Source organism: Ochotona princeps, chromosome 11, assembly GCF_030435755.1.
Source record: "Ochotona princeps isolate mOchPri1 chromosome 11, mOchPri1.hap1, whole genome shotgun sequence".
NCBI lineage: Eukaryota > Metazoa > Chordata > Mammalia > Lagomorpha > Ochotonidae > Ochotona > Ochotona princeps.
The window spans coordinates 22140740-22150490 of record NC_080842.1 but is presented as its reverse complement, the minus strand read 5'-3'; the positions used below and the strand labels follow the sequence as shown (position 1 = coordinate 22150490).

The 9751-nt window shown below is 39.2% G+C and overlaps 1 protein-coding gene across 1 annotated transcript; it reads left to right on the top strand.

Annotated features, from left to right (window-relative positions):
• Positions 1 to 2414: 2414 nt before the first annotated feature.
• LOC101523341 (Y-box-binding protein 1-like) lies at positions 2415 to 6080 on the top strand. The gene is given in 3 exon segments (XM_058670480.1): positions 2415 to 2634; positions 5171 to 5896; positions 5899 to 6080. Coding segments are annotated over 3 exon segments (1113 nt in total). The 3' UTR covers positions 6066 to 6080.
• Positions 6081 to 9751: the final 3671 nt, after the last annotated feature.

Sequence of the window (9751 nt, the reverse complement as noted above, 5' to 3'; positions counted from 1 at the left end):
AACCTTTGTTAATATCTACGTGTCATTTCCCCACTATTTTCTTAATGTATTCATAAAATAAATATTTATATATACACATATGCATGAGAGTACTTCAAAAAGCTTGTAGATAAAAGGAATTTAAAAATGAGCTTATTTTGGTGTAAAAAAAACCTCCTAAAATCCGCACAGCTTTCCCATGATATATTTTTCCACAAATTTTCTGAATTCTTTCTGCATATATTGAATCAAAAGTATGTCATATTTTAAATTGGTATTAGGTACAACTTAATCATAACCACCTTCCTATGTGCTACACACTGATGGCCACTGACATTATGAGGAACTATCTTACAGATGCTACTGAGTGGGTCACTTATATACCCAATCGTCCCTTTAGTCTCCAAAATGGTTTCTGTTGCTAAACTTGGAAGGAAGAACTAGTGACTAAAAATTTTTTGCAGAAAGTTTTCTCTCTAGTGCCATATTTCCTGCATCTGCCTTTATGTTTGTTAGGATAAATTTCAAGAAAGAGATTAAACAGTCAACAAGCATAAACATTTTAAGGCTTTTGGTGATGTTGTCAAGATTTTTCTGAGTGTTGAAGATTTGTAAGGAAATATCAGTCACGAGATGCTTTTCCAGTATTTCTTCTAGTTTTAATCAAGAAGTCAATATCACAATCAATCAACATTACTTGTCTTCTATTCTTCACTTGTCTTATTTCAAAGCCAATCAGAAAAGGATGTTAATTATCATTTATTAATTTAAATTCTTTAAGATGAAAAAATGGAGGAACTATTAGGGTCTAAGTATATACATCTGTACTGGCATGAAGAGTGATTTCATCAGATACTATTTCAAGTCACATAACATGATTCTTCATGCTAAGTTGAAATATCTTAAGTTCCATATCACTAGAATATCCTTAACTTTTTCTGTGACATTAAGTATATGTGACTGCGTGCAATAAAAATATCCTCACAGATTAGTTTGCCATTGAAAATTCATACTGACTAATAGGAAGAACAAAGGGAGACTACTTTTGTATTAGCACTTGTAAGTCATCAATTCTGAGCTGGATGTACCTTTGATATTGATTCTATTGATTATATATTCACCTCTAGTATATCTGACAATGTCTCTGGAAAATGTATATCAATTTCTTGCAGCATTTGATCAATATAAACATATATCATGACCCTGCTTTGAGCTAGTCAATTGTAAATCAGCAATAAATAGGTCCATTCTGTGTCATCCACATTTTTTCTATTTATTCTACAGAACTGACAGGTGCAAGCCTTCAGTTACAATCAGCTTGGGATGGTACCAATCACAGGATATTTTTACGTACCATGTTTGGTTTCTTTTTCCACCCTTTTCTCACTGTAGAAGACAAATATAAAATATAATATAAAATGTTCTACATTTCTTGAGTAAATATAACACTACAGAAAGAAATGGGTCAATTCAATTTATCCATACATGATTTTAGAATGGTTCAGAAATTACTCAGATTCCCAATGTTAGCAAGTATTGACAGTTCCCTACTCTTTTATACAATACATGAAGTAATTTATCTTAATATTTAGGTAAAGTTGTTAATCACCAGCTTACTAGCTTTGGAACAACTGAAGAGATGAACATGGCCAAGGTACCCAAGACATACATGACAATCCTATCATTGTCTATCATAGGAATGTTTGTGAAAATTGAATAGGAAGGGTGAATAGGTAAAAAAAAAATTATATGTAGCATTATATTGCCCCATACAGGTAGAAGCTAAAAACATCAGATAAAATTTATAACAAACATCATCATCACCATCAAGAGCAGGATCATTTTAATTACTTTGGAAAATAATGTGGCATTTTCAAACATGTTAATAATAAAACTATTCTATATCACCCAGAAACTATACTGATAGCTAACAATCTATAATAAATAAAATACATATTTCCATAAATATCTAAGCAAAATGTTGATAGCAGCATTAATAAAAGCCCAAACCTGGAGACTAACTATCTATCAATCTGTGAATAAATTTTTTTTAAAACATGGCATAAACATGTGATGGGATAATGTTGGGTGACAAAATGCAGTGCAGCACTGACACACATTATAGCATGAAAGAAACTCAAAATGTAATTAATCTTGGCAATGAAACCAGCAATCAAAAGGCCATACAATGTAGATGCCATTCCTCTGAAATGTCCAGAAAAGCAAAACTTATGAAAATTTTAGATCGGTTCCTGTCTGGGGTATAATGTGGGAAAATAATTAACTGTAAATACTCAACAATGGATCTTGCATGAGAAAGTTCCTAAAATTGATTTAGAGTGATGTTCGCTTTTCAAAGTTACCAAAAGATCACAGAGTTATATACCCCAATATATAAAACGTACAGTAAGAAAATCCTTTAGGAGGATTCCAAGATGGCTAGAAGTGGAAGACTTGTGGATTTTGACCCAGCAACGCTGGTGAAACAGAGGTGGAAACAGCAGATTTCCAGGGGAAAATCAGAGAATCCACAGAGAGCGGAGAGCAGAGACACTATGAAGACATGTGAACATAGCAGTTATTCAGCGGCCAGCAGAAACACCACCAGCAACTCCACAGCCCGGGGCTGCAAGAGATTACAGATTGATGAACCAGGTGGTGGCAGGCTATTGCAGCCAGTGTTGCTGGAGATATTTTCTAGCTAGAATCTAACACATAGTGCTAACTTCAGGCTTAGACTACTGCTAGTTCTAGGGGCTGGATGTCTCACTATCTCTGTTGGAGAAGATCATATCTTTTTCTCCCAAGCCATGAAGTAGGCCCTCAAAAAAGACAAGTGGCAGTGCCATGTTGAAGTCAGGGGAGGGTACGGTCGCTTTTTGTGTACCCATGATGGAAACCCAGTGTCGTGGGCAACATTGCCCTGCAGAATTTTATTGGCTACAGTGATTTCAGGTTCAGAGTGGATCAGTGCAGGGGGTGAGGAGTTCATACATCAAAGTGGGGGAAGAGTCCTCTTTGTCCCAGTTAATAACCATAGGGAGAACCCGAACAACTGACATAAAACCACCTAAGGTCAGTGAAGGCAGGCAGTGGCTGTAACACTTGCCAGCATCTGTACTTGCACGGAATATGGGAATCTTAAAAGAGTGGCAAGGTGGTGCTCCACATAAGCTTTAGTTTGTGCTGCTTACTTAACAGGGTTCTGCATAGCCACTGGGATGCAGACATATATACCCTTTCACACTGCTAGAGGTTCAGGGACACAAATTTCCAAGGCAAAGCACACATGACTAGCTGGCACCAGGAACACAGCTGCTCTACATGGGCAGGCCAGGCTCATAGTGTTCAGTGGATTCCAAGCTCCCAGTGATTGTGGGAATATTGTGACTGCCTGATAAAGTACAATATGTAGCCAAGCCTCTGGACATTTAAAGTTTCTGACATCAAAAATTAAGAGATCCCAGATTGTTCAAGGTGTATTACAGCAGGATTTTGCAGTCATGTTCTCACAGACACCACAGAGATCCTCTCTGTAGTTTATGTGCTGCTGTAGGTCAGGGTTGTAGCCAAGGTGGGTTAATCCTGGGCACTGATCACTGTAAAATAAAAGAAGTGAAGCAGTGTTTACCATATCCATTTTGATTACTCTCTTCCTCCTGTAGACAAACAAGATCTACTACACCTAACCTGGGTGTCACCCTGTTCACCACGTGCTTGAGTACTGGCAAAAGTCCTTGGATACTCCTCTGGACTTCCACCTAAGGAGAAGTCACTCCTTCAAGCCACAGGAATATCATTTAATGATCAAAAGCATTGGGGAAGAAAACCAACAGATGATCTCTCACAAGTACACAGAAGAAAAGATATTGAGCTAAAGAAGTCCATACATAATAATGATGATAGATTCTGCAAAGATATTGAGATTCTGAAATCAGATATATCTGAAGTAAATAATTCAATATTCTGAATAGAAAATACTGTTGACAAGCCTCAACAACAAGCTTGGGGAAGCAAAATAAAGAATTTCAAAGACGGGAGACAAAACCTCATTGCTTCTCAACCTTTTAGCTAAGATCAAATGCAGAAGACAAAACCTTGGAATTAACTCAGTCTAAAAAAGAAACAGCAAGAGAAATTTAGAGAAACTCAGAATAGTATTCAAGACCTATGGGATTTTATGTAGCAACCAAACATATGTATCTTTGGAGTTTCTGAAGATGTGGAAATAGAAAATCGATTACAATGCATATTTAGGATACAATAATAATACTTCTTACTTTGGCAAAGGGAAGGGACATCCAATATAGGGAACACATAAAAGTCTTAATGCAATTGATTAGAAGCAATCTTCACATGATACATTAAAGTCAAACACTCAATAATAAACACCAAAAGATCCTAAAATGTGCATGAGAGAATAAAAATGACAGAAATGAACTCACACATCTACAGTCAACTAAGTTCTGAAAAATGAATGAAAATCAATCCAGAGAGAAAAGATAGTCTCTTCACAACTGTCGCTGGGAAAATTGGATCTACATATGTGGAGTTCTGAAACAAGATCCTTATCTCACACCTTTTGCAAAAATCAACTCTAAATGGACCAAGGATCAAGATCTACAACCAGATACCATCAAATTACTAGAAGAAAATATTGGTTATACTCTGCTAGACATAGGCAGAGGCAATGACATCTTGGAAAGGGACCCAGAAACACATGCAATTAAAGCAAAAATGAACAAATGAGATTACATCAAGCTAAGAAGCTTCTGAACCACAAAGAAAACCACAAAGAGGCAGCTAACAGGATGGAAGAAAGCATTTGCAATCTAGGCAACTTTTGAAGGATTCTTGTCTAGGATCTATAAGGAGCTCAAGAAACTCAACAACAGCAAAACATAACAGTCCAGTTAAGAAATGGGCAAAGGACATAAGCTGGCATCTCTCAGATGTTGAAATTCAAATGGCCATCAGACATACAAAAAAAAAAAAAAAAACCTGCCCAGGCTAATCATGGAACTGTAAATAAGAAACACAATGAAGTTGGATCGCTAGTGGGAGCACAGAGCAGACCCCAGAGATCCCTGAAGAGCAACACCGCTGCTGCCAGCCTACTTACCATCAGACCCAGGAGGAGTCCCCAGTCACCAGCCCTACAACTATGAGCAGTGAGGCCGAGACCTAGCAGCTGCCCCTGCCCTCAGTGCCCCCGACACCAAGCCTGGCACCTTGGGCAGCGGCTCAGGGAGCGGTGGCCCATGGCCTCACATTGGCGGGGACAACAAGGTTTTGGGAACAATAAAATGGTTCAATGTAAGGAGCGGAGACGGCTTCATCAACAGGAATGACACCAAGGAAGACGTATTTGTACGCCAGACTGCCATAAAGAAGAATCACCCCAGGAAGTACCTTCGCAGTGTAGGAGGAGATGGAGACACTGCGGAGTTTGATGTTGTTGAAGGAGAAAAGGGTGTGGAGGCAGCAAATGTTACAGGCCCTGGTGGAGTTCCAGTACACGGCGGTAAATATGCAGCAGACCGTAACCGTTATAGACGCTATCCATGTCGTAGGGGTCCTCCACGCAATTACCAGCAGAATTACCAGAACAGTGAGGGTAGGGAAAAGAATGAGGGATCGGAGAGCGCTCCCAAAGGCCAGGCCCAACAACGCCGGCCCTACCACAGGCGAAGGTTCCCACCTTGCTACATGCGGAGACCCTATGGCTGTCGACCACAGTGTTCCAACCCTCCTGTGCAGGGAGAAGTGATGGAAGGTGCTGACAACCAGGGTGCAGGAGAACAAGGCAGACCTGTGAGACAGAACATGTATCGAGGTTATGGACCACGATTCCGCAGAGGTCCTCCTCCACAAAGACTGCCTGGAGAGGACGGCAATGAAGAGGATAAGGAGAATCAAGAGATGAGACCCAGCGTCAGCAGCCACCCCAACGTCGGTACCGCGGGAACTTCAGTTACCGACCCAGACGCCCAGATAACCCTAAACCACAAGATGGCAAAGAGACAAAAGCAGCCCATCCACCAGCTGAGAATTCGTCCGCTCCCCAGGCTGAGCAGGCGGGCTGAGTAAAAGATGCCGGGTTAACATCTCTACCATCATCAGTTTAGTCATCCCACAGGAAGAAATAAATATGAAATTCCAGCAATAAGAAATGAACGAAAGATTGGAGCTGAAGACCTTATGTGCTTGCTTTTTGCCCGTTGACCAGATAACTAGAACTATCTGCATTATGTATGCAGCATGGGGCTTTTATTATTTTTATCTAAAGATGTCTCTTTTCGGTAATGACAAACATGTTTTTAAAAAAAAAAAAAAAAAACCCTGGTTTTTCTCAATACACCTTCAAAGGTTTTTAAATTGTTTCTTATCTGGTCAAGTTGAGATTTTTAAGAACTTCATTTTTAATTTGTAATAAATGTTTACAACTTGATTTTTTTCGAAAAAGTCAACAAATTGCAAGCATCTGTTAATAAAGGTCTTAAATTAAATAAGCAAACAAAAAAACCCACAATGAGGTTTCTTTCTTTTTTTTTTTTTGAAAGATTTATTATTATTGGAAAGCCGGATATACACAGAGGAGGAGAGACAGAAAGGAAGATCGTCCGTCCGATGTTTCACTCCCCAAGTGAGCCGCAAAGGGCCGGTGCTGTGCCGATCCGAAGCCAGGAACCAGGAACCTCTTCCAGGTCTCCCACGTGGGTGCAGGGTCCCAAAGCTTTGGGCCATCCTCGACTGCTTTCCCAGGCCACAAGCAGGGAGCTGGATGGGAAGCAGAGCTGCCAGGATTAGAACCAGCTCCCATATGGGATCCCAGTGTGTTCAAGGCAAGGACTTAAGCCACGCCGCCGGGCCCCACAATGAGGTTTCACTTCACCACATTTAGAATGGCTAGCATACAGGAATCAGAAAACCATAAATGCTGACGAAGACATGAAGAGAAAGGTACTCGATTCAACTATTGGTGGGAATGTAAACTAGTGCAATCAGTACGGAAGATAGTATAGAGAATCCTCAGTTATCTGAAAGTAGATATGCCATCTGACTCCTGGGAATTTACCCAAGTGAAATAAAATCAGCATGTGAGAGAGTTACCTGTATCCCCAAGCATGATTCACAATAGCTAAAAAATGAAATCAACTAAGACTCCCATCCAAAGATGATTAGATTAAAAATGGAATATTACTTCACCATAAAAGAATGAAATTGTGTCTTTTGCAACTAAATGGATGCATTTGGAAATGATTATGCTTAGTGAAATAAAGCTGTGTGAAAAAAACAAATGTTATGTTTTGCCTAATCTGTGATAATTAAAACACAGAGTACAAAAAAATAATTTCTAGGAGCAAGAATCACATTCTGGAATTGATTATTGTATACAGTCTTTATACTTCTGAGGAACAGCAGGCTTTAGTTCGGGTTTTTGTTGTTGCTGTTCTTTGTTATTATTTTCTCCTTGTGACATGTTGATATCTTTATCTAGTGCAGGGTTAAACTTGTGACTGCAAAATGAAATGAAAGATAGTGTTAAATTAAGGAAAAAAAGAATGTCAGTGGGGAAATGCAGGTAGGAAGCCAGGTACGGTGTAAAGTCTCAGTAAGTGTCATGATGTAAGTGAAATTTGTGATACTGTGATATAAGTAAAATTTGTATATTTTCTGTAAATAACTTAATTACCTTTAAGAAGTTCTTTAAAAACCTGAGGTGTCAGAATCAAGGTCCCAGCCAGAATACATATATCAATCAACTGCCCAACTCCTTTATATATTTATAAATTTTATTTCCACTGCAGCTGAATTTATCCAGTTAAAAACAAGACTAAAAAATTGGGTTACCCAGTTGATCACCACAGCCTATACATTATGGATAATTTAGAAATTAAAGTGGTTTTTAAATTCTGAATGATATGTTTACTTCTGAACAGTTCTAGACACAAAAACACTAACTCCACACGCAAACTTGGTGATAGACCATAGCAAAGACGATACAGTCCTCCTTACACACATACACATGGACGCACAGAGCCTCCAGAACCAAGAGATTTAGAATAACTTCAGTTTTTCAGATGACGGCTTCCTTCTGTCCATATTCTGCCCATAAGGAGCAGCCCAAATTGCACGCCCTAGATCCCCTGTCTTGAGAACTCTGTTTTGTGTTTGTAGTTGTTTCTCTGGTATCTGCCTTTACTTGGTCCTAAATTGTCACAATTGTAATCCTCTGTGGTCTTCCCAGTTCTGAACTAACTCCCAACTCTATAACCCAAATTCTGATTCCTCACCCTAGATATATGGCTTCACTCTTGCTTTGGATCTTTTTATCCCCCATCACTAGTGGAAATCCACAATTCTAGTGATACACACTTAATTCTGACCTAAGTCTTCTCACTCTCCCCTACTCCTTCCCCCGATCATCTCATAATGTCTTTTATTATGTCTTCTTTCCTCTGAACACAAAACGCTTTACCTGTATAATGGTTATTAAATTTACTACCCATTATGAATTCACTCTACTTACTCAGTTATCACAACCTTAGCTGTCTCAGCTCACAAAATATCCCTTATATTATTATTCAACACATAGCCTTGCCAAAAAAAAAGCATATTTTCAGAAGAGTGTTGATTGATTGAAATCTCAGTGAAAATTATAGGAAAGGGTCAGCTCTGGCATATTCCAATTCAGTTATCAGTATAGTATGTACAGAAGCTTAGGTTCTTGCTAGAAAAATATTACCTTCTGGTTTTCTCTAGTCATTTCAGAAGTTATATTAAAAAAAAAAAGAACTCTGGGGCCCGGCGGCGTGGCCTAGCGGCTAAAGTCCACGCCTTGAAAGCCCCAGGAGCCCATATGGGTGCCAGTTCTAATCCCGGCAGCTCCACTTCCCATCCAGCTCCCTGCTTGTGGCCTGGGAAAGCAGTTGAGGACGGCCCAAAGCCTTGGGACCCTGCACCCACGTGGGAGACCTGGAAGAGGTTCCAGGTTCCCTGCTTCGGATCGGCACGCATCGGCCCATTGCGGCTCACTTGGGGAGTGAATCATCGGACGGAAGATCTTCCTCTCTGTCTCTCCTCCTCTGTGTATATCTGGCTGTAATAAAAAATGAATAAATCTTCAAAAAAAAAAAAAGAACTCTGAATTTCTTCTGAGTTTTAAACAAACCAGACTAAGGCACATAAATGCATTAATAATATTAAATTCTTAGTCTATTTGTTAGGCTGTGAGAAAATTCAAGTTTGAACCTGGGTGAAATAATTGACTATAAAAAATGACTGGAAAGAGAGGATCTTGTAGTAGTCTGTGCAGGTGCAGAATTGTAGGCTATAAGCACACAAATCCTATATTCCAAACAACCCCCATTCCACTGTGTCCTTTCTTAACGCTCTGTTTAGCACGACACAGGAAGTCTGATGCTTCATAGGTGAGTTGCAAAGTGGCCAAACCACTCTTCAAGGCAGTGTAGCTTGACATAATATTTGCTGCCAGCTTCTTGTTTAAAAATGCCATCAGTTTAATGTTAACTGAAAAAGTAATTATTCTCTAGTTTCACTACACTTTTAAAGGAGAGAAAAGCTCATTGAAACTCCAGGAGATGAAATACTATGCTTTCAGGACCTGTTGGAAGCTTTTCAACATTCAGAGCAGAAAACCATAAATTTATTTTTTAAGAAGGAGATTTAGGAACTTACTGAATGGGAAATAAGAGCATTAATTTAAGTCTTGAGAAAGATAGTCTGATTCAACAAAATTCTGCAAACC